General features: G+C 48.8%; 1 protein-coding gene across 1 annotated transcript in view; it reads right to left on the bottom strand.

The window, feature by feature from the left end:
• Positions 1-26,303, bottom strand: part of KLHL26 (kelch like family member 26) — a 36,592-nt gene extending 10,289 nt beyond the window's left edge. Inside the window, exon 1 of the mRNA XM_036893087.2 lies at positions 26,133-26,303. Within this exon, the coding sequence (XP_036748982.1) occupies positions 26,133-26,209 (77 nt within the window). The 5' untranslated portion in view covers positions 26,210-26,303. The remainder of the gene's footprint in view (positions 1-26,132) is intronic.

Genomic DNA, 26,303 nt, shown 5'->3' on the forward strand with positions numbered 1-26,303 from the left:
TCCCAGATGGACAACTGTCCCTGAAGCCCTCACCACTCCCCCCACACACCCATCACAGCCTGTGGCGAGCACAGGGAGGGAGGGGGCCAGCAGGACCCAGAGTTCCCAGGCTGGATGGAGAGGCAGGCTGGGAGGAGGTGGGCAGGAGGAAGAGGGAGGGCTGGGGCCTGAGGCCAATGACTAAGGGAGAGAGACCCATTACTCAGGCTGCCCAGACAGGGGGTGGCCAGCATGGTGGGGCCAGGGGCCCCCAGGAAGGCGGTGGCGGCCCTGCGCTGGTCCGAATCTGCAGACGGCCACGGTCGCCCGCACTGAGTCATCAGAGCCAGTGCGTCAGCAGCCGGCCAGAGTGTCTCTGGAGGCCACTTGCTGCTGCCCCAGCTGCAACTGTGGCCTGGGTCTGGCCTGAGGGGCTGCCCATGGCCCTGCAGGCGTGGCCTGGGCTCAGAGCTGCCCTGCCCTCTACCCCCACACCGTGTCACCCTAGCACTGTCACCAGGCTCCACCGAGCAGGCCCAGGCCTGTGCTGGACATGGGGACGTAGCTGCTGCCTCCCTTGGGGTTCCCCTGTGCACGGGGCCAGGCAGGGCAAATGTCCCTCTAGCGGACCACCTGTGGCATGATCCCCACAGTCTCCTGAGGAGGGTCCCTGACCAGCAGAGCCTGTTGCCCTCTGTGTCCCCAGCTCCTTCCCTCCCTACACCAGTCCCTTGTGAGAAGGGGGATCACTCTTTTCTTTCCTCCTCCACCTGAATACACCATGGGCTGGAATCCTCAAATGAGGGTCTGCTTTGCAGGCATCCACCCCAAGGCCGCTGGCTGGTTAGGGCTGGCCACAGGAAGCACAGGGCCACACCAGCGGCAGCCACCTGGTGACAGGGACGGGGCTCCACAGTGGAGGCAGAGGTGGCCTCAGGGTGGCACCTGGTGGGGTGGGCACTCCTCAGCTCCTGCCGGTGCCCAGGCACTGGCCCTGGTCTCCAGGGTCAGTTTCCCAACCCGACAGGAGGGATCCGAGGCCCCGGAACAGTTCTTTTCATAGGAACATCCAAAATAAATAAATAAATAAGTAAATAATAAATGTTTGAAAGGGAAAAGGCAAGAACAAGAACAAATTTCATGGAAACATTTCTTTGGGGTTTTGTAAAATTTTTTCCCACCCCCACACGGAGCCCAAAGCTCAGGCCAGGACAGAGTCTGACGATATTGCCCCTTTAACATACTGTTCTGACATGCAAATTCCCTCACTTCCCCTCAAAACGGAGAGTGCTTCCACTTTCAAAGCCAACTCCGGTTTTATTGTCCATGTGGCTCCATGGAGCACAGCAGCGCAGCACAGCTGGTTGGCTCACACCCCGGCGGCCGCCGCCGTACCAGGGAGCTCCAGGCCACTCCACCCAGGGCCCCTGTGCATCAGCTGCAGTTTGAGGAACAAAGCAGGAGAGACAACCAGAGAGAGGGAGACAGAGACCCAGAGAGAGGGGAACAGAGCCCCAGGAGTGGGAGACAGAACCCCCCCGGGGCTGGAGCAGGGAATGCGGCTCTAGACTACAGGCCGAGAAGCTCTGGCAGCCGCTGGCCCGCCTCTCCGCCCTGTTTCATGCACAGTCGTCACCCTACCTCCTGGACACTCCAGCCATGCTGGAACTTCTCTGCCTTCCCTCCTGCTGACTTCTGCCCCTTATCATGGCAAGGCCCACAGGCTGAGCACATGCCAGGCATGGTTCTTCACATGTAACCCTGTGAGCCTCCACCAGCCCAGGTCAGTGCCACAAATGTACCCTCAAGATAGAGAAGCCAAGGTCTCCAGCCCCCCGGATGGCTGTGGGCAGCTCCAGAGCCAGCTCCTACTCCTCACTACACTGCAGCCTGCTGGCTCTGCCACGGCCATGGCACTGATCCTGGGCACAAGCTCGTGGGTAAAAGGTGCATCTGAGCCAGAGTTCCACATACCCCACAAAGGCAGACACCCCCCAGCCACTGTTGCCATGGTTACCACAATATTTCACAGTTCTGGGTACGATGCTCCCAGACCAAAGGATAGAGTCACTATGTTTTGGCACCTCACACAGCCCTCAAAGGCTCAGGCGGGCCAGCGGCCCCCACACTCACGTCAGTGCGCTCTCTCCTGGGACTGCTCACCCCATGCAGGCTCCGGCCTCCGCACCGCCGCCCCCGCCCCCACCACCATCGGCAACAGGCCCATCCCAGCTCTCCCTCAGCTATATGGGCAGCTCCTTCTGATATGCCTGGGGTTCTCTCAGGACTGGACTCCTGGACTCCCAGGGGGAGCAGATGAACCACTGGGACCTCTGGGTGGGCAAGCATGAAGTCCAGAGCAGAGGAAGGTCCCAACAGCAGTGTCCCAGGAGACCAGGTCACCAGGGGGAACAGGGGCCCAGAGAGAGGGGGAGAGCGGTACCAAGGCTCCAGATCCCATTCGGCCCCCACTCAAACCCCAGAGCTGGGTTCTCTCCACAGCACCACTGGTTGGTTCTCTCTCATTCCTGGCGAACATGCTGGTTATTCCCCTACATATTCTTGGACAATTTAAAATAGGATGCCCAGCACCAAGGCCAGTCTGTGCCCTGTGGGCAGATCTATGTGTATCTGAGGAGGGCAGGTACGCCAGGCTGCTGGGTGGGGGCAAAGCGTGCCCACTCGCCACTACCACCCTGCCTCTTCCATAAGCAAGGACACGGACACCCCAGGGTGCACTGCAAGCCCGCCCTGGGAGCTTCTTATAGCCTGCAAAGGCGCACTTCCCGCACCCTGCCAAAGAGACCCAGGCCATGTTTGCTGGCCTCACCTTGGCATTGCCGTCTGGGGCCATCCCCCACATGTGTGTCCTTGGCTCCTGTCTGTGCCCGCCAGGCAGTGACAGGGTGACCGCAGAGAGGGGGTGTTAGGAAATGACCAGGAGGAGGTAACCATACAACCTGCTGGCACCAGGGGCTGGCAGCCCCCGAAAGCCTCCACATTGCAAGGAAGGGTAAGGCAGCGGGGCAGGCAGGCAGGTGCTGGAACCCCTGTCCACCTTGGAAGAACCATCCTGAATCTCCCTAAGGAGCTGGAGAAGTGGCAGAAGCAAACCCCCTGGGCTGTGAGCAGAGGCTGGGGTCTGGACCCACATGGCACCAGCCTCCCAGTGAGACTGTGGTGAGCCCACCCGAAGCCCTCCGAGATCCCACGTGCACAAAGCCTGCCACGGGTTGGCCTACCTCAGGGCCGGTTCCACTCAAAGAAGCCTTGTCACCTGGGTTACCCTGCCTGGCTCTCCCCACCCCTCCCCGTGCAGGCAAGGGAGCACCCGATCCAAGCAGGCCTGTGGGCCAGGGTGGTGCAGACCTGGCTCCTGGCTCACCGCTCAGTGGCCAGGCTGCATAGGAGGACACCACTATCATCACCATCTTACAGATGGGAACATCAAGGCACAGAAAAGTTCACACACTTGCCTGAGGCCACACAGCACACAAGAGGCCTGGCCAGTATTGGACTCTCACAGCCCCAGGTGGGTGGGCTCTGTGATCACCTCCGTGATGCAGATGGAGAGACAGGCTGGGAGAGTGTAGACCACTCACCAGGGGTACCTAACCACAGGGTGGACATGGAGCTGGACGCAGCCCCTTAGTGCTGGCCAGAGCAAGGTTGTAAACTATCCCATCGAGCTAGTACAAGGGCAGTGACTCCACTCTGCCGGGTCATGCTGGGAGAGCTCCACACCTCTCTGGCCCCAAAGCCAGCTCTATTTGTCTTTCCTGATCATCTCTCCACTGGTACCCACCTATCTGTTTCCAGCCTGGTTCCCTGAGGGTGAAATAGGAACCTCCCCAGAGCAGGGCAGGGTAGGTTCTGTCTCCTGCTGTGTCCCGGCACCTGGCACCATGCCCGGCATGTCCTCAGAGCTCAGCAATGCTTGTCTACTGGATGGCTGGGCGGGTGGATGATGGACAGCTGCATGGACGGATGATGGATGGTTAAGTGCATGAGTAGATGGATAGGGTGGGTGGGTGGAAGGATGGGTGAGATGGCAGGTGAATGGCTGCTAGGTGGCAGCACTGGCTATAGCCTGACTCCTATTTCTGCCCCCTTCAGTTCTGTGCACTGTGACTGACCCTTCACCCGTTGCTTCCTGCCCACTGATGCAAGACTGATGACAAGGAGCCCATCCCCCTGTTACCCCCACTGCCCTGAGCCTGCGAGATGAGGCCACCTAAATGAGTGAAACCCCTACAGATCAGGCAAGCAGGTGCACGACTGCATGACCCCAGAGCACCACTCGGACACCCAGGGAGATTCCCGCACTGCCAAACCGCAGCACCTTGGGGCCCAGCCCAGCTACCTTCCCTGGCAGGGCAGGTGTTAAGGCCCCAAGAGGGGCGGTTCTGTCAAATGACACATGCCCACACAGACATGGGGCCAGCTCAGCACAAAGTTAGCAGAACAAAGCTAGGCATTGGCAGGGGCCTGCCATGAATACCCTCATTTTACAGGCTGCCAACATCCCTTCCCTATTCTGATAAGGGTTCCCTGTTTTCCTTGGGGAACCTCCTATTCTTCATTCTTGCCCTAGTGGACAGGATCAGGAGACTATCTCTGGGCTGAAAAGGGAGACTCATGACCCAGCCTGGCCAGCCAGAGCCTCCCAGGCCCCCAGCAACTGATTTGTCCCAGGATGGGGGTGTGACCCACCTGATCCAATCAGAGCCTTCCCTGGGACTTTGTTGGAGCCACAGGATGGAGACTCACCTTCCCTTGGAGTTGCTGAGATGGTGGGAAGCAAGCTACAGTCATCTTGCCCAGCCAAGAGGGAAGGCAGAACCAAGAGATGGGAGTCACAGATTCCCCTGAATCTCAATGCACCTAAAAGTGGAATGCTGCCTGAATTTTTTTTTTTATGTGAACAATAAATTTTTGGTTTTTAACTGAATACAGTGAGTTGGATTTCTAGCTCCTGTGAGCTAAGGGGGCCTTCGGTGTCCGGAGCCTCACTCCCAGGGCTCCTGTCTACCATTCTAGACAAGCCTCTGGAAGAACCATCTTGGACTTAACGCTTCTGCAGCTGCCGCCTCTCCCTGCACCACACAGGCTTCCTACCCTGGGGATGGGAATTGGGGAGGCACAAATGAAGCCAGGCTGGGAGATCTGCAGGCAAGAGGGTGGTGGCTGTATTCAGCCTAAGTCCCACCAGCCTGTGACAAGACAGCTGGTTCCCTGGGAAAGGTCAACAAGCTACCCGCACCCTGCACTGCGAAAGTTCAGCGACTCTAAAGGCTAAAATGCTGGAAGCACGCCTAAGGCCAGAGCTGCAGAGCAGCAGATGCCATCAGCCTTGGCTAGGAAAACACCACCCATTGCTTCAGCAAGTGACTCACGTGCAGATAAACATTTGTGGGCTCCCAAGCGCCCTGCCTCTCCCTCTTGCATGACAAAAACAGAAAAGAGAACACAGGGAGCAAGAGATGCCCTCCTGAGACCTAGCGGACTTCACCAAGGCCAGCAAACGGGTGCAACTTTAGCCACAGTCTTGGAAGTTTCCCATGGGGAGGCTGTCTCAGGGGTCCTCAGTGGAGCTCTTGGACATGCCTGCCTGGCACCTCCCCCTAAACCCTTTCTCGAAGAACGCCCCACCCTCAGCTCTGATCACAGAAGAGTCGGGTGATCATGTCTCTGCTTCTGCTTCCTCCAGCAGACTGCTTCAAATTCTAATACTCCGCTGAGAGCACAGCTCTCTGGATCTCCAGCCCAGCCCACTCTGCCCAGCCGATCCGTCTCTGACCCCTGTGGAATTTCACAGTTGTGGCGTCAGAAAACATCTTTGGCCTGGATCCTCGGGTGAACCCCCTCGAGGCCTTTAAAAACCCAAAGGTCCACCCCTTCAAGATTTCCTCCAGGCAGAGCGTGTTCAATTCCGGAAGCTGCTTCCCTCACAGGAAAGATCTGCGATTCCCCGAAGGTGCTGGTTACTTCCTCCCTGAATCACAGTATTCTCAGTCCGCGGCGAGGTGGCAGAGTGTTTAGAGGTCAGCTGCTTGGGCTGCTGGGCGAGGGGTCTGATCAGGCTGGCCGCGCCCCAGACCTGCACTGCAGAGGTGGAATGTTAGGGAGGCAGAGGAGTTCTGTGAATCCTGAGCAGCAATCTCCGCAGAGGATGGGGGAAAGGGGTGGGAGAGGAGGAAGGGGCTGGAGACTTGGGGTTAACAAGTGTTAAGAGCTTGTCTGCACAGCTGTGGAGTGGCTACCACAGGAGGAGGGGAGGTCTGCCCCGGTGGGGACCCAGCAGGCCCCGGCCCCCACTTCCCACTTCAGGCAGCCGGACAGGGAGAGTGGCTGGCCGTTTCCGTCTTCAATTCACAGCGCTAAGGTCCTGTTTGTTCACTAAATGAAGTGCACGCAAAAGGGTACTGCTCACTGGCTTCTTGTGGGGTGGGGCTGCTTTCACTGACAACACGCCTGCGAGTTCTGGTCTCTCTCCCCAGCCCCTGCTGTGAAATAAAGTGAGCCAAAGAGTGATCCTCACCAGGGAGTAGAGGACTGTTCCAGAAGCCTAGAGGTCAGGTGTTGGCTCCCCTTGCCTCTGACCCGCAGATTTGGAGGGAATGCAACAGAATGCTGAAGATCTGAAAGGCCAGCTAGGGGACTGAAGGGGTCACAGCACAAGAGCAATGCCGAAAAGGCACTCCTCATATTTACTGAGCAAATGAACTTAAACATCAAAGAATTCTGAGTAGGGGGTTCAACACATGACCAACACACACTCATTATCCGACCTTGAGTCTAGCCCAAGGGCGTGACACTCCTCAAGGACACCGACACCACGTGAGGGCAGTCAGGAGTTGTAGGAACTGTTTCCGCTCTAATCATTCTGTTTTTGATCACGCATCAAGAGTTGTAGGAAAAACAATCAAGTCATATGTATTTGTACATTTGATTTCTATATTACTTGATTTATGTATTAATCCCATTAATCCCACATTTCCCCCTTTTAAGAAGATATACATAATAAAGACTGTAGCAAGTAGAGTTTCTAACAGAAGGCTATTACATAGTTTACTTCTCCAAATTCTGCAGTATAAAATAAAAGTCTACTTCTTGAATTTACGTGATGTAAAATAAAGATAGAAAGTAGATTTAGTGCAAGTAGTGAAAGGGCAAGCTCCCAGATTCTACTTCAGCCAATCGGGACCCGGATCCTATTTCACCCAATCGGAACTTGGTCTCTCTCCTCTCCAGTCAGCAAGGAGCTCACCCACCACCCTTAGACCCTGCCAATTGACCAGAGCCACGACCTATCACCCCATCAACTACCCCTAGATCCAGCCAATCAGCCAGAGCCACGACCATCACCCCACCAACTGCCCTAGAACCCCATAAAACCTTTGTGGTATTGAAACTCGCCCTTTCTCTGGCATCTTGCCACTGCGTTGGTGTAGATGAGAGATTGAGCTCGAGCTAGCTCGAATAAAGGCTCTTTGCTTTTGCATCGGTGTTGGCTCCTTGGTGGTCTGGGATTCGCGACTGTGGGCACAACAGTAGGTGATCAGGTCTATGCCTATTTACTGAGTTTCGATCTGAGTTGGGCAAAGGCAGCAAAACAGCCATGGGTGTGGGTGCAGAAGCTTTCTCTCAAAACTGGGGGGGGTGAGGTTCTAAGCCTCACCTCTGTTGACCCCCAATCTCTCACCTGATGGCCCCCTCTGCGACTGTGCCTGTCTTAGGTTATTCCTCCCTTGAGGAATCTTACCCATCTCTGGCTAACCAGCCATCTTCCGGGGCTACACAGGGAGATGTAAAGTTGGTAAGTGAGAGAGAAGTAGTATTCCTTGAAAAGGTTAGCTTTCTGCCTTTTTTTTTTTTTTTGTAGGTATTTACACTGTTTATAGGTAGGTTGTTAGTAACATTTGATATAAAGGACAAGTCATTACATAAGCACAGTCAGCCAGAACCTGTAAATATTCTAATATTCAAAAACTCAGCCTAGGCAGGCTCAGACCAATAAGGGTCAACTTGTTGTCTCTCAATAGAGCTCAAATGCTTATATAAGTAGGCAGGGAGCAACTTTCTGCTAATTCTTGTCCAGGGGTAGATTCCATTTTTATTTTTATTTTATTTTATTTTTTTATTGAAGGGTAGTTGACAACAGCATTGCATTACATTAGTTTCAGGTGTACAACACAGCGACTCAACATTTATATACATGATATTTCTAGGTACCAGGTATCACCATACCAAGTTGTTACAATATTTTGACTATATTCCTTATGCTATACATTACATCCCGGTTACTTATTTATTTTACAATTGGAAGTCTGTTTATATATATATATATATATATATATATATATATATATATATTGTGAGGGCATCTCTCATATTTATTGATCAAATAGTTGTTAACCACAACAAATCTCTGTATAGGGGGGTCAATACTCAATGCACAATCATCAATCCACCCCAAGCCCAATTTTCGTCAGTCTCCAATCTTCTGATGCATAACGAACAAATTCTTACATGGAGTACAAATTCTTACATAGTGAATAAGTTACATGGTGAACAGTGCAAGGGCAGTCATCACAGAAGCTTTCGGTTTTGTTAATGCATTATGAACTATACACAGTCAGTTCAAATATGAATATTCATTTGATTTTTAAACCTGATTTATATGTGGATACCACATTTCTCTATTATTATTATTTTTAATAAAATGCTGAAGTGGTAGGTAGATACGAGATAAAGGTAGAAAACAGAGTTTAGTGTTGTAAGAGAGCAAATGTAGATGATCAGGTGTGTGCCTGTAGACTATGTGTTAATCCGCGCTAGACGAGGGCAATAAACATCCATGTATGCAGAAGATTTCTCTCAGAACATGAGGGGGGAGGTTCTAAGCCTCACCTCTGCTGCTCCCCATTTTCTCACCAGATGGCCCCCTGCGACTGTGCCTGTCTTAGGTTGTTCCTCCCTTGAGGAATCTTACCCGTCTCTGGCTAACCAGTCATCTTCCGGGGCCATACAGGGAAATGTGAAGTTGGTAAGTGAGAGAGAAGCCTTATCGTTTGAAAAGGTTAGCTTTTTACTTCTTTGCATATTTATGCCCTGTGGCTTCTATGCCCAGCATTTGTCTTGAGGTGTCTTTACCACTTGGAAGAATTATGATACTCGGTAAATTCGACATGTGGCACGAGTTCTATTTAAAGGTTGTGATTAGGTAGGAAGAAGAAAAGCTACAGAAGTAGCAGGCAGAAGAAAACCTGGGAAGATTGATTATTTCTTTGACATATCTTCTTGTAGAGTAACTTCAGCATGGATAGGTTTTAAACGACTAATTAAATTGTGCACACACATTAACATAATAGGAATATAGTTACCTATCCAAAGCATACCTGTAATTACCAGCCATCTCCAGTGAAACCAAGAAAACCAGTTAGGCACCTTAGGCATTTGTGAAAACTTATCTATGATATGGTGGATATTGTCCGACTGAACTTAAACAGTCTGAGAGAATTCAGATAAACTAGAACACCCCATTCCTGGGGACTGTTCATATCCCATATGTTCTTTTAATGATAAATAGTCTGTGGTTGTAAGATTTTGGAGTGCTACAATTTGCACTTCTCCTAATTCTTGGTTGAGTTCCAACAGTATAGATCCAGTCCAATTTTTGTTTTACTGCATGCACAGGCCAGCTTAGATATCTCCTTCATCTTTCCCATGGCAAGTCCAGGAACTGGTGGGATGAGTGCATCTACACCTGTGACAGTGCGTGGATCTTTGTTGAAGTTTTTTTTTTTTTTTTTCTGATCATCTTCTGTCATGAGTCTTCCCGAGAGTGCTGATGTTGGAAGTTCTTTTTCATATCGTATCTTAGTTCATTTTCGGGGTAGCCAAATTAGGCTTTGATCCTCTGTATAAACACAAACAGACCCTTTGCCTACACTTTTATATGTCCTTTATATCCTTGTGTAGAACTCATTAGAGGTCACCACATAGGAACTGCATTTTTTTTTTTTAATCATTAATCTACACTTACATGACGAATACTATGTTTACTAGGCTCTCCCCTATACCAGGTCCCCCCTATATACTCCTTTACAGTCACTGTCCATCAGCGTAGCAACCTGTTGTAGAATCACTACTTGTCTTCTCTGTGTTGTACAGCCCTCCCCTTTCTCCCACCCCGCTATGGATGCTAATCTTAATACCCCCCTACTTCTCCCCCCCTTATCCCTCCCTACCCACCCATCCTCCCCAGTCCCTTTCCCTTTGGTACCTGTTAGTCCATTCTTGAGTTCTGTGATTCTGCTGCTGTTTTGTTCCTTCAGTTTTTCCTTTGTTCTTATATTCCACAGATGAGTGAAATCATTTGGTATTTCTCTTTCTCTGCTTGGCTTGTTTCACTGAGCAAAATACCCTCCAGCTCCATCCATGTTGCTGCAAATGGTTGGATTTGCCCTTTTCTTATGGCTGAGTAGTATTCCATTGTGTATATGTACCACATCTTCTTTATCCATTCATCTATCGATGGACATTTAGGTTGCTTCCAATTCTTGGCTATTGTAAATAGTGCTGCGATAAACATAGGGGTACATTGGTCTTTCTCATACTTGATTGCTGCATTCTTAGGGTAAATTCCTAGGAGTGCAATTCCTGGGTCAAATGGTATGTCTGTTTTGAGCATTTTGATGTACCTCCATACTGCTTTCCACAATGGTTGAACAAGTTTACATTCCCACCAGCAGTGTAGGAGGGTTCCCCTTTCTCCACAGCCTCGCCAACATTTGTTGTTGTTTGTCTTTTGGATGGCAGCCATCCTTACTGGTGTGAGGTGATACCTCATTGTAGTTTTAATTTGCATTTCTCTGATAATTAGCGATGTGGAGCATCTTTTCATGTGTCTGTTGGCCATCTGTATTTCTTTTTTGGAGAACCGTCTGTTCAGTTCCTTTGCCCATTTTTTAATTGGGTTATTTGTTTTTTGTTTGTTGAGGCGTGTGAGCTCTTTATATATTCTGGACGTCAAGCCTTTATCGGATGTGTCATTTTCAAAGATATTCTCCCATACTGTAGGGTTCCTTTTTGTTCTATTGATGGTGTCTTTTGCTGTACAGAAGCTTTTCAGCTTAGCTTTCTGCCTTTTTGAGAATTTATGCTTCATGGCTACTATGCCCGGCACTTGTCTTGAAGTATCTTCATTAGCTGGAAAGGCTGTGATGCACTACAATTCTATGTATAAGACACAAATTCTAGAAACAGGGTTGTATTCAGGAAGGGAGAAGAAAAGTTATGGAAGTAGCAAACAGAAGAAAAATGTGAGAAGACTGATTATTTCTGACATAACTTCTTGTAGAGTAGCATAAGCCTGTATAGGTTTTAACAGACTCAATTAAATTACATACACACATTAACAAAACAGGCATACAGATACACAATGAAAGCAGGGCCATATCCAACAAAACCAGTTAAGGAACCCAGGCATTTGTGAAAACTTATTAATAGTATCATGAATACTGTTTAGTTGATTTTGAATGGTTTGAGAGAAGTCAGACAAATTAAAACACCACATTCCTGGAAATTGTTCACATCCCATATGTTCTTTGAACAGCAGTCTATAGTAGCGCAATTCTGAAGCACTGCAATTCGCACTTCTCCTAGCTCTTGATTGAGTTCAGATAATATGGAAGGAGTTAAATTTCTTGTCTTGCTATACGCACTGGCCAGCTTAGACAGTTCCTTTTGCATTCCACCGACAAGCCCAGGAGCTGGCAGGATGAATGCAGCTGCAACTGCAACAGAGGTGGGATCTAAAAGTTTCAAGTTGTCATCACAATCAGACGGCAGAGCTCAAAGAAATCTTTTATGTCTATTTCCGGGATAACCTATTAGAGCAGAAAGGATGCGTCCCATATATACCTTGATAATGTGAAGAGAGGGCTTAGGGTGTGGACTTGTGCCACCTGCCCTGCCCCTAAGGTGGGCTGGGTTGTTGTCTGTTTGCCAGGGCTATTTGCAGTGAAGTCACGGGTTATGCTGAGATACCCTTCTTTATTTGAGGAACACTCAAACATTCCAGGCCAAGTTGCTCCTGGCCTTTTGAGCTTTAACTGATCTCACTGAAGATGTCTATATTCCTAGTCTGGTATCTTTACCCTAGAGAGTTAGTGTGACCTTGACTTTGCATGATGCTTAACACAGAGTTTTGACAGGGACTTCTTTACATTGTTACATTGCTTTGACTGTAAATACCCTGCCTTGCTTTTTTCAGAGGCCCTCACCCTACTCTGACTACACCCACGGTCCCTGTCTCATTCCCCCATCTACAGATAGAGACCCTAGCTGCTGCTAGGGAAGGGGGGCGACAACCACTCTACTTCATGCTGAGAGGGGGCACAGTAAGGGGTGCAGTTAGGTCTCCATCAGTGGTGGGTCGAGAGGCCTTGGGAGATGGGCGCTTCCATCTTGGGTTCCATTTCTATTACTATTTGCAGTTTTATGGCTTCTAGGCAAGATAGAACAAGTCGTGTTATTAGGTTAAGTACCAACATCTGGAGTTGGATTTTCCATTTTGGATCAACTTGATGAGATTAAGAATGCATGGCTGAATATTAGAACTAGAAATAGTAAAACTTTAATTGAAATGATAAGAGAAAACTAAAACATCTGGAGAACTCATAGCCAGATATTTTGGGGAAACTAGAATTCTGGATTTAGTCTATGTCCCAATGACTAGCATTAGGATTCAGTTTAGACAAGGCTGCATTATTGAAACAATACTTTTCTCTAAAATCACCTTCATTTTTATTAGAAGTAACTAGATTAAGAAAATAATGAATACTTGGCTTGATTATTTGCATAAGTGCAGCAAGATGAACATTGATTGCAGAGGCTCCTGCAAATGTGCTTTGCTGGAACCCTTTATAAGGAACGTCAGCTTGGACTTTTAAAGGCCTCAAGGCCAGAAAGCCAAGCCAGACTTGCCGTCAGGTTTTGCCTGCAGTACCTGTAGATTTGGGTGAATTCCTCTCTTCTTGATGTCCCCAAGACATTCTGAGGTTCCTGCACCTGCCAGGAAGTGACTTTCCTTACTCACCTGGTAAGGCTGCTGGGAACTCTGTAAGCAAGGAACCAGGCCAGTTCTTCCAAGGGGCTTTGTCGGCTTTATAAAGTCAACCTTAGTTCCTTAAAGCTGTCTGATCATATCTGAGTTTACGCACATGTCTCTCATGTATGACATTCCAGTCAAAGCCTTGGTAATATAACCTGTGTTTTTAATTGGTCCTCTTACAAGGAAAGCAGATTCTTCTTGAACTTATGCAAATAAACATACTGTCATGAAATATGAAAATAGTCACTGAGAGTTTTTAAATTCTGGAGCAATTAGGTAGAGAGACAGATAAATGTTTCAATTCTGCTTATAAAGGTATTGTCATTCATGAAACTGTTGTCAGCTTAAGAGAAAAAGCTTAAAACACTTTATCAGCAACATTTGAAACAAAAAGCCACAAAATCATCTTCCTCAGTTTACTTAATCCTATGTAACTAGTATCTGTTCTGCTGAAATCTAGTTCTTTACTAGTTTAGGAGTAATAAAACAGTTCCTACAACTCGTGACCACCCTCACATAGTTTCAATACCCTTGAGGAGAGTCACGCTCTAGCGCTACTCAAGGTCATATAATGATTGTGTGTTGATCATATGTTGAACCCCCTACTCAGAATTCTTTAGACGTTTAAGTTCATTTGCTCAATAAATATGAGTGCCTTTTCGGCATTACTCTTGTGCTGTGATGCCTTGACTCCCCTGGCTGGCCTTTAAGATCTTCAGCATTCCGCTGCATTCCCTCCAAATCTGCGGGTCGGAGGCAGGGGGGAGCGACAAGTGGCGCCCGAACAGGAACCTGAAGCTCAGAGCGGAGAAGCTCCTGAAGATCGTCGATCCGGTAAGACTCCCGGGAAAGCATACACGGGGACAGGATGGAGAAGTCAGGGGCACTGTAATGAGCCAACATGAAACTAAAGCAGATAATCCGGAGGATGACTCAAAATTACTCTGTGCCCTCCTAAAAACATCAGGAATGAAAATTTCTAATAAAGATTCTGCTCAACTTCACAAATACATTACAAAACATTGTTACTGGTTGCCCCCACAAGGAACCCCCTGACAAGCTGATTGGAGTAATGTATTAAGAGATTTCAAAAAGGCTCACAGAAAGACCCTGAATAGCCAAAACAATTCTGAAAAGGAAGAATAAGGCAGGGTGGATTACGCTCCCCAACTTCAAGCTCTACTACAAAGCCACAGTAATCAAGACAATTTGGTACTGGTACAAGAACAGACCCACAGACCACTGAAACAGACTAGAGAGCTCAGATATAAACCCAAGCATATATGGTCAACTAATATACGATAAAGGAGCCATGGACATACAATGGGGAAATGACAGTCTCTTCAACAACTGGCATTGGCAAAACTGGAACAGCTACATGCAAGAGAATGAAACTGGATTATTGTCTAACCCCATACACAAAAGTCAAGTCAAAATGGATCAAAGACCTGAATATAAGTCATGAAACCATAAAACTCTTAGGAAAAAACATAGGCAAAAATCTCTTGGACATAAACATGAGCAACTTCTTCATGAGAACATATCTCCCTGGGCAAGGAAACAAAAGTGAAAATGAACAAGTGGGACTATATCAAGCTGAAAAGCTTCTGTACAGCAAAGGACACCATCAGTAGAACAAAAAGACATCCTACAATATAGGAGAATATATTCATAAATGACATATCCGATAAGGGATTGACATCCAAAATACATAAAGAGCTCATGCACCTCAACAAACAAAAAGCATATAAGCCAATTAAAAAATGGGCAGAGGATCTGATCAGACAGTTCTCCAAAGAAGAAATTCGGATGGCCAACAGACATGTGAAAAGATGCTCCACATCGCTAATCATCAGAGAAATGCAAATTAAAACCACAATGAGATATCACCTCATACCAGTTAGGATGGCCACCATCCAAAAGACAAACAACAACAAATGTTGGCAAGGATGTGGAGAAAGGAGGACCCTCCTACACTGTTGGTGGGAATGTAAACTAGTTCAACCATTGTGGAAAGCAGTATGGAGGTTCCTCAAAAAGCTCAAAATAGAAATACCATTTGACCCAGGAATTCCACTTCTAGGAATTTACCCTAAGAATGCAGCAGCCCAGTTTGAAAAAGACATATGCACCCCTATGTTTACCGCAGCACTATTTACAATAGCCAAGAAAGGGAAGCAACCTAAGTGTCCATCAGTAGATGAATGGATAAAGAAGAGGTGGTACATATACACAATGGAATATTATTCAGCCATAAGAAAACAAATCCTACCATTTGCAACAACATGGATGGAGCTAGAGGGTATTATGCTCAGTGAAATAAGCCAGGCAGAGAAAGACAAATACCAAATGATTTCACTCATATGTGGAGTATAAGAACAAAGAAAAAACTGAAGGAACAAAACAGCAGCAGACTCACAGAACTCAAGAATGAACTAACAGTTACCAAAGGGAAAGGGGCTGGGGAGGGTGGATGGGAAGGGAGGGATAAGGGGGAAAAAGGGCCATTATGATTAGCACACATAACGTAGGTCAGGGGGACACAGGGAAGGCAGTACAACACAGAGAAGACAAGTAGTGATTCTATAACATCTTACGACGCTGATGGACAGTGACTGCAATGGGGTATGTGGGGCGGACTTGATAGTAGGGGGAGTCTAGTAACCATAATGTTGCACATGTAATTGTACATTAATGATACCAGAAAAAAAAAAAGGCTCACAGACAGGGAAACATTATCCCTGTACCTGTTTGGGTGGATCAATGGCCCCTCAATAAAGAAAAACTGGCAACCTTACACACATTAGTTCAAGAACAGCTTCAGTTGAATAGAGTTGAATTCTCCACAAGTCTGTGGAATTCCCCTGTATTGTTATAAAAAAGAAGTCTGGAAAATGGAGACTCTTGCATGACTTAAGACAAATTAATGCAGTCCTTAAACCTATGGGACCTTTACAACAAGGCCTCCCTTCTCCAGCTATTACTCCGAAAGACTGGGACATGGCTATCATTGATCTTAAAGACTGTTTTTTTTTTACAATTCCTTTAGTTTGGCAGAAAGGGAAAAGTTTGCTTTTACTGTACCCTCCTTAAATTTACAAGCTCCTTCAGAAAGATTCCAATGGAAAGTACTTCCTCAAGGAATGTTAAACAGCCCTAAAATTTGTCAAAATTATGTGCACAGGGCTCTCTTGTCCCCTCCTGGCATAAGCCAGGAGCTCTTTCCTCTCACTTTATCTCTAAATAAGAGCCTCTCCCTGGCTTTCCTTCCTTGGGTGTTTGCTAAGTTCATTCTTTAACTCTGCAAACAATAACCCCAGCATCATTTTTGGGGGCTCGTCCAGGATAACTTCAGAAGTGAGTATCAGCATCCGAGCCTGCCTTTTCTTTTTCTTTTTTTTTTTTTTTTTTATTGAAGGGTAGTTGACACACAGTATTACATTACATTAGTTTCAGATGTACAACACAGTGATTCAACATTTATATACATGATAATTCTAGGTACCAGCTATCACCATACCAAGTTGTTACAATATTTTGACTATATTCCTTATGCTATACATTACATCCCGGTTACTTATTTATTTTACAATTGGAAGTCTGTTTATATATATATATATATTTTGTGTGTGTGAGGGCATCTCTCATATTTATTGATCAAATAGTTGTTAACAACAATAAATTTCTGTATAGGGGGGTCAATACTCAATGCACAATCATTAATCCACCCCAAGCCTAATTTTCGTCAGTGTCCAATCTTCTGATGCATAACGAACAAGTTCTTACATGGAGTACAAATTCTTACATAGTGAATAAGTTACATGGTGAACAGTGCAAGGGCAGTCATCACAGAAGCTTTCGGTTTTGTTGATGCATTATGAACTATAAACAGTCAGTTCAAATATGAATATTCATTTGATTTTTAAACTTGATTTATATGTGGATACCACATTTCTCTATTATTATTATTTTTAATAAAATGCTGAAGTGGTAGGTAGATACGAGATAAAGGTAGAAAACAGAGTTTAGTGTTGTAAGAGAGCAAATGTAGATGATCAGGTGTGTGCCTGTAGACTATGTGTTAATCCGAGCTAGACGAGGGCAATAAACATCCATGTATGCAGAAGATTTCTCTCAGAACATGACGAGCCTGCCTTTTCTTTCACTGTCCTTATAGAAGGAAGCCAACAGGCCAGCTCTCCTCACAAACCCACCACAGACCGTGCTGGGGGGTATCTGTGGGATTGAATCAGAGCCACCACGGGGACGCCCTGCCCTTGGGGAGTGCACATTCTAGGACACATGGGTCCATGAGCACAGGGCAGAGGACGCAGAAGTCAAGCAGCAGGGCCGTGGTGGGCAGAGAGGCTAGGCCCCGAGGAGGCCACCCTGGAGCCATGGAGAGCGCTGGGTCAGGATGCTCCTGCCACAGGAGAGCTGGGTCAAAGGCCCAGGAAGGGTGCCAGAGGAGGGTCCTGCCGTGAAGGCCGAGGGAGGCCACATGGAGAAGTGAATTGTGTTCTGAGAGTGGGGAAGATCCTGGCAGGTGTCAGGCAGGGGAGCGGCGTGGTCTGATGACTGTCTGGGGAGGAGGTCCTGCTGCTCCAGTGGGAGGCCAGGGGCAGGGAGGGCAACAGCGGAGGGTGGCCCAGAGCTGGGATGAGGTGGGGGAAGGAAGGGCCCATCAGGGATGCAGCTCAAGGGAGCGACGGACGTGATGTGTCAGCACATGAGAGGAGAGCAAATAAACATGTGTGGTGAGCACTCTCAAGGTGAAGCTCAGAGTTGGGGGGCAGAATCTAAGCAGGGGAAACCCTCCAGGGTGGCTACTGCTAGTTCAAGGCCTCTCCTCAAGAAGAGGGACATTCCTGGGACCAGGAGCTGCTTTCTGAAAAACCTGAGACCCTCAAGCAAGGAAAGGCAGGACGTCGAGACCTCCGGGCTGTGGTGTGAGGGGGTCCACTCTGCCCCCATATCCACTAGAGGCTTGCAGCCTAGTGGGGCCCTGTCCCCTACTCCCCACCAGCACTCAGTACTTGGTCCATGGCAGAAAACTGAGTGCCAGTGACTCCCTGCCCAGCCACCACCATTAGTCAGCATGGAGCACAAGTTCAACCTTGAATCTACCCCAAACCCGCGCCCACCTCACTATCTCCACGGCCCCCACCCCAGTCCAGGTCCCCTTGTCTTTTGCCAAGGGATCCTTCCAAAACACGAATATGACAGGTGCCCCCTCACCTGAGCCCTCACCCTCCCACTTCCTCCCTCCTGCCCTCTCCAGCTCCTCTCTGCCCTTGTCCCGCCCCCCCCGCCCCGCCCCACCCGCCACCGAAAGGCCAGGCTCCTCCCCCTTCAGAATCTGCATGTGCCACTTGCCCAGACCCAGAAAACAGGCCACCTCCCTCGACCCCTTCCCCCAAACTGATGACACTAACCTTCAACCTCATTTGTGAAGAGGCTCTCAGAACCCTCCAGAGAAGGCAAGAAGTTCCAACTTTGCCTTGGGGTTGTTTTATAGCAACTGGAGGGAACTAAGACAAGTTTTTCGCTAACTCCCTGCTGGTATGTTGGTGCCCCAAGCGAGCGGGTCCCCTCTGTCCCGGGAGTCCCCACATGCCCAGCACCAAGCACACAGGAGGCATACGACCACAGGGGAAGAGAAAGGCATCAAATGAGTCCCATGCACTGCCGGGCGGGGGGTGCTTTGCCAGGGAGTCACCCATGTCCATTAATTGTTTCTATCTGGGCCCTTCCTAGCCCTCCTCCTCTCCAGTCAAAGACACCCTGAAACCAAAGAGCAGTTGTACAGAGAAAGCCCCACTTTTAAAGTGTCTGGAGGGGATGAGAGCTGGTCTCACTGAGCTCCCCCTTGCAAATGGGCAATAAACAATAACTGACATTAAGGATCGTACGATGACACGCGGCGTGGGATCCCTGGAGATGGCGCTGTGATAGCAGAGGCTAATAAACCTGTCTAGCACAGTAACCACGCTGAGGACAAGAAGCCTGTGGGGTGGGGGTGGGGCGGCGGGGGAGTCACAGCTACGAGGCAGCACAGCTCGGGGCAAAGTATGCAGTTCTCAGAGCTGTTTCACATCAGGAGCTCAGGGGACCCAGGCAGAGAAGGTGAGGACATGGGCGCCTTGCTCCCCAAGAAGCAAGCTGCGTGGTTCAGCCCCCAGCCCGGGGCTCCCCCCAGCCGACCTGACACCAAATCCCCACCCCAATAATCTGCCTAGATGCACACAGCTCGTGCTCTGCAGTGTGTTCACAGGTGCCAGGCTCGCATGGAAGCATCTGCCCTCCTGATGTGGCAGAAGCACTTCAGCCTTGACATGTTCCATTCTCCCACAGCCCCTGCCATTGTCCCTCCCATGGCCACCAAGTAATGGTGCCACTGTCCTCCCAACTACTCAGACGAATGGCTGCAGACTGAATGTTTGTAACCCCCCCCCCAAAATCCATGTTAAAATCCAACACCCAGGGTGACGGTATCAGGAAGTGAGGCCTCTGGAAGGTGATCAGGTCATGAGGATGGAGCCCCATGAATAGGATTAGTACCCTTATAAAAGATACCCCAGAGACCTCCCTAGCCCCTTCCACTACACGAGGAAATGCAAGGAGATCCCGTCTATAAACCAGGAAGTGGCCTCACCAGACACCAAATCCACCAGCACCTTGATCTAGGACTTCCAGCCTCCAGAACTTCACAAAATAGTTGTTTAAAAGACATCCAGTCTGGGAACTTGATAATGGGGGGATCTAGTAACCACAGTGTTGCTCATGTAATTGTATATTAATGATACCAAAAAAAAAAAAAAAAGCCACCCATTCTATGGCATTCTGTTACAGCAGGCTGAATGGACTAAAACACCAACTTTCTCTTTTCCCACCATGCCACACTGACATATTGGCAAGACCTGCCAACGGCCCAGGACCACTTTGTGGCCACATGGGCATGTTGGACGGAACACGGTCAGCTTCAGGACTACAGGGTGATGTCGCCACCTCCTCACTAACACACACGCACCGTGCCAGGCACCCTCTAAGCATACCCTCATCCTAGCTTGCTTCTTCCAAGCTACCTGCCCAGTGGACCTTCCCACTTCCCAGGTGAGGAATCTAACAACCGGAGGGTTGTGTATGTGCCCAAGGCACACAAGTATGTGGGGCCACCCTGCTCACTGGAGGAGGAAGCACAGACACATGGGGGTCTGATGAGACACGTAATGCTGCCAGACTCCTGAGAGGAGTTGAGTCCCTGTCTCTAAGGGGTCAAACACCTGCCTCTCCCTCCAGACTGAAAAGAGGACGAGGTCGAAGGAACCAGAACTTTTGCAGAAGGTCAAATTGCTTCCCAGTCTTTGGCTCAGAGGTTAAGGCTGGGCTCTTCCAGAGCCTAGAGGCTTTTGGGAGACAATCTAGAGTGCAGCCAGTGAGGTCTTATTAAGAAAGTTTAAACAAGCCAAGACCACCAAGCCAGGAGACACCTTGGCTGAAGTGGGCCAAATCTGCTCATGCTGAGTCCCAGCCATCACTTCCCATGAAAACACCTGTGGCCAGGAACAACAAATGCTGGCGAGGTTGTGGAGAAAGGGGAACCCTCCTACACTGCTGGTGGGAATGTAAGCTAATTCAACTATTGTGGAAAGCAGTATGGAGGTTCCTCAAAAAACTAAAAATAGAAATACCATTGACCCTGGAATTCCACTCCTAGGAATTTACCCTAAGAATGTAGGAGCCCAGTTTCAAAAAGACATATGCACCCCTGTTTATCGCAGCACTATTTACAATAGCCAAGAAACAGAAGCAACCTAAGTGTCCATCAGTAGGTGAATGGATAAAGAAGATGTGGTACATATACATAATGGAATATTATTCAGCCATAAGAAGAAAACAAATCCTACCATTTGCACAACATGGATTGAGCTAGACGGTATATGCTCAGTGAAATAAGCCAGGTGGAGAAAGACAAGTACCAAATGATTTCACTCATTTGTGGAGTATAAGAACAAAGCAAAAACTGAAGGAATAAAACAGCAGCAGAATCACAGAACCCAAGAATGGACTAACAGCTGCCAAGGGAAAGGGACTAGGGAGGGTGAGTGGGAAGGGAGGGAGAAGGGGAATAAGGGGCATTAGGAGATTAGCACACATAACATAGGGGGGGTCATGGGGAAGGCAGTATAGCACAGAGAAGACAAGTAGTGACTCTATAGCATCTTACTATGCCAATGGACAGTGACTGTAATGGGGTGTGTGGTGGGGACTTGATAATGGGGGGAGTCTAGTACCCACAATGTTGCTCATGTGACTATATATTAATGATATGCAAAATTAAAAAAAAAAAAAACTACCTGTGGCCAGTGTGTCCCTCACCTGCATACCCCACCTAGGCCCCCAGAAGCAGTGAGAGTCAGCAAGACTGGGCCCCATCCAGACACCTTTAGGGAAGACAGGCCGGGCACTGAGGGTGCTAAAAGCCCAGCATCTGAAGAGTCTCCATGGCGAAAAGGTTACTCCAAAACTCAGCCAGCTGGGCACCTCACAGTGATGGAATTTCAGCTGGGGAGGCACAACTCCCGGAGAGCTCCTTCTTCACCTCGGGACCCCAAGTGGCCACACACATCTCCCTCCAGCAGCCTGGACCCTGTGGTAGAACTGAGGGGGCCTGTTGGAGAACAAGTGCCCTTTGTGTGAGCGAGCCTGCAACTAGGACCCCACCTCCCTTCCACAAGCCCCCGGCACAGGCCGCCACACTCCATCCATCCCGGAGGTTCAGCTTGGTTATTAACGACCATCTCTACTAGGCAACGGGTTTTTTGTTGATCCCTTGAGATAGGAAGGAAGGAGAATGAGCTTTTCTCTTCCTTTCTTCCCCTTTGGTTGCAGAGAAATGAAGTTGGAACAAACAAATTATATAATGACTGGGGGCGGTGGCGGGTAGGGGAGTGCAGTCCCTCCTGTGGACAGTTTTGTGAGTTGTGGAACTGCTGGAAGGGCCAAGGGGAAGACCGGAACCACCCCCACCCCTGGCCAAATGACAAAACCTTTCACGGGACAGATGCAGGCACTGTCTGGCAGGACAACTAGACAAGGCCAGCTTCCCCCCAGCCTGGGACAGCCCAAGAAGGCACAGGACTGACCCAATCCTGTAGAAGGAACTTCCTACCTGATAGGCTATGAGCCCTAAAGTACCCATCCCTCCCTCCCGGCCATATTTCCTGACCTCTATGTCGCCCAGGCTCCAAGAACACAAGATGGCACAAGACAGATATGCTCTCCATCCTCAAGGCATTTCCACTAACAAACACATGAAGCAGTGTTAGGTGGTGATAGTGTGATCAAGGATATACAATAGCCATACGATCTAGCAATTCCACTACTGGTATACACCCCAGAGAAGGGAACACAAGTGTTCAGACTTGACTTTATACACGTCTGTTTACCCAAAATAGCCAAAAGGTGGAACCAACCTAACTCTCCATCAGCTGGCGAATGGATAAACAAAATGTGGTATGTCCATACAATGGAATATCATGCAACCACACAAAGGAATGAAGTGCTGATTGGTGCTACAATGTGGATGAACCTCAAAAACATTACATGGAATGAAAGAAGCCAGACACAAAAGATCTCATGTTGCATGATTCTATTAATAAAACAGGTAAATTTATAGAGACAGAAAGTAGATGAGTAGTTGTCAGGGGCTGGAGGAGAGGGAAAGGGGAATGTTGGCTGATAGGGACAGAATTTCCTCTTGGGGCAATGGGAATGTTCTGGGACTAAACAGAGGTGGTAGTTGGAGAACACTGAATGTACTAAATGCCACTGAACTGTTCACTTTAAATGGCTGAATTTTATGTGATATAAATTTTATCAGAAAAAACGAGTTGACCAAAAAAAATGTTCCTGGGGCAAAAGCTGAGCCAGGGTGGCCAGGCGGTAGCTCTGGAAGGCCACTACCTCGGTGTGTAGAAGGATGAAGAGGCATGAGGCATAGGCAGGTTGTACACCAGGCCTGGCTGGTGTGTCTGGAATACATGAAGGAACAAACAAATGAATAATGCTACAAAGGCCTCTACATCTCAGAAAGGTCCTTGGAAGAATACTGCATGCCACAATACCCCTCAAACCTGGCCCTCTTTCTGAATGTTCCAGCTCACCATGTTAGGGATGCTTACCCTTCTCCCCACACTAGCACCTTAGGGATAATACCCCACCCCCACCCCATTGCTATCAGTTGCTCCAATGATTTTTCTCAGGGATGGAAGGAAGGAGGCAAATAAGCATCTCAGAGATGCAGGACGTCTTTTAAGAAAATGCTTCCATTTAGAAAAGATTTTTTAGACATGACACTATAAGCACAATCCATAAAAGAAGAACATTGATAAACTGGGCTTCATCCAAATGATGAACATTTGTCCTGTGAAAGAAATCGTTAAGAAAATGAAAAGACTGAGAGAAAATATTACAAGAGAAAAATATTTGCAAGTCAAGTATCTGATGAAGGACTTGTGTCTAGAATACATAAAGAACTCTTAGAAGTCAACAAGAAGACAACCCAATTCAAAAAGGGGTAAAGATATGAAGAGAAACTTCACCAAAGACCTGAACAGGCACTGAGACCATGAAAAAATGTCCAACATCATCAGTTATTAGGGAGATGCAAATTAACACCAAAATAAGATAACAGCATACACTTAGAATGGCTAAAATTAACGAGTCGCCACACCAAGCATGGCAAGGATGAAAAGCAAATGGAACTCCCATACATTGCTGGCAGGAATGCAAAATGGTGCAGCCGCTCTGGAAAACAGCTTGGCAGTTTCTGGGTCCTACCACAGGACCCAGTCATTCTACTCTTAGGTATTTACCCAAAGGGATGAAAGTATATGTCCACACAAAGCCTTACACCTGTTCACAGTTCACAGCAACTTTATTTGTAATTGTCAAATTGAAACCAACCCAAATGTCTGTCAGCCAGTAAAGATGTAAACTCTTTGTCCATATAATGGAACACTATGCCACAGTGAGAAAGAACCAACTTCTCACAGTTGTGACAACGAAGATGGACTTCAAAAACATTCTTTTAAGGGAAAGAAGCCAGACGTAAGAAGCCACATATCATTTGACTCCATTCATATAAAATTTCTAGAAAAGCAAAACTAGAGAGAGTGATTGCAGATCAGGGCATGCCTGGGGTCGGGGGTAGGAGCAGAGTTGACTGCAATGGGTCAGAGGGAAATGGAGGCATTTTTTAAAAACTGGATTGTGTTAATGAGTGCATAACTCTACAACTTTATTAAAAATCAATGAAATGCTCAACTTAAATGAGTGAACTATATAGCATGTAATTAAATACCTCACCCTTGCCTCAGGTTATCCCATCCCAGGCCCAAAGAAGGGACCTAGGGTTCAGTCTTTTTTTTTTAAGGTATCATTGATACACATATATCTTATCAAGGTTTCACATGAGCAACATTGTGGTTACAAAATTCACCCATATTATCAAGTCCCCACCCACCCACCCCATTGCAGTCACTGTCCATCAGCGTAGTAAGATCTTTACTTGTCTTCTCCATGCTATACTGCCTTCCTAAGTTTCCCTCTTGCCTGTCCCCTACATGCTACCTCATGCCTGGTCACCAAGTTCTGCCAACTCTATCCCCTGAATGTCTTCCCAAATACTGTGACCCCTCCTCGCTCCCCACTGCAGGCCTTCAAAGCCTAGATCATGCCCCCGGGCCATCAAGCCTTTCCCGCCAGCACGGGCCCAGGTCCCCTCAATGAGGACTAACTTCACAGCACACGAGTATGGGCGTACTTCATTACTTACCGCGTTGACTTAAATCACTTACTCCTATAAGCTCAGCATCAAGGAAGAGCCTGAATTTCCTCCTCTGCCAGCCAAGGGGAGTGGGCTGTCCTAGGGGGCAGGATGGAAAGGTCTGGGCCATGCTGACCTTGTGCAATGGGGAGAGGGAGGGAGGCTGTGCTCCCTAAGGCAGGTGTTCTTCCCCTCTGAGAACCGAGAACCACACAGTAAACACCTTTAACTTTTAAGCCAATTCTGGGATTCAACCAACCAATCTCAGGACTTGGCCAAAGGGAAAGGAGCCCTCCCTCTGACCACAGGAGGTGATTCTACCCCCCTGGTCTAAGGGTAAGACCCTACTTCAAGTCCTTTAGTCTGAGGGGGAAGGGATTTGAACCTCATGGGAATGAGTGGGAGAAGCCCCCCAAGGATGGGCCCTCATCATGTTTCCTCTGGACCCCTCTCACCATCCTCAGGCACCCCAAGACCCACTCCAGCCCCTCAGGACTTGTGGAACCCCCAGACCTTCTCTGACCATCAGGACTCACTGGCACCCTCCATGGCCCCTCAGTCCCCGCCCTCAGGTTCTCCCAGGCCCGTTAGGCCTTTCTTTCAGGTCTTTTGAGTCACTCGAGACCCCTACCCCAAGCCTTCCACCATCCTCACCACCCCCAGAATCCCCTCAGGGCCATCTTTAAGTCACCTTGAGATCTTTCCGCAGCCACCAGGAAGCCTTGGGCCTCAGCACCTCCAAGCTCCCCTCAGTCCCCTCCTCAGAGTCCCCTAGACAGCCTCACCAGCTTCAAGACTTCCCATGGCCCCTGCTCAGGCCCTCTCTGCCTCCAGACCCCTTGGCACCCCCAGCTCCCCTACTACCCCATTACAATCAGGAGCCCCTGGGTTTCCCTTCCAGCCTTCATGTCCCTCAATGTCCCCTCAGACCCCTAGGGCCTCATGCAGACGCCTGGGCCGCCTCGAGGGCCCCTCCGGGGTCTTTAGGGGCCATGGAGTACGGGGAGGATGAGGGCTTCTGAGGGGGCAGCTGAAGGGCTGGGGAAGCCCTCATCCCCCCCGTACTCCATGGCCCCTGAAGACCCCGGAGGGGCCCTCGAGGCGGCCCAGGTCGCTCCCCAGGCCCTGAACACCTCCACGACTCCCCACAGGTCATCGCGGCAGCGGAGCCAGTGCAGGCCCACTTTGCGGACCCGGTCTCACCTGCTCGGGCGCTCGGGGCCCGGGCCCCCGCCGAAGCCGCCGCCACTGGCACCACCGCCGCCGCCGGACTCCGCCATCTTTCCGCCGCTGAGGCACGTTCGAGTAACGGACGCTCCGCGCCGTCCTGGGAAACTGAAAAGCGGAGAGGGTGGGCCCTACTCCACATAGGGG

The sequence above is a fragment of the Manis pentadactyla genome, chromosome 12 (assembly GCF_030020395.1).
Source record: "Manis pentadactyla isolate mManPen7 chromosome 12, mManPen7.hap1, whole genome shotgun sequence".
NCBI lineage: Eukaryota > Metazoa > Chordata > Mammalia > Pholidota > Manidae > Manis > Manis pentadactyla.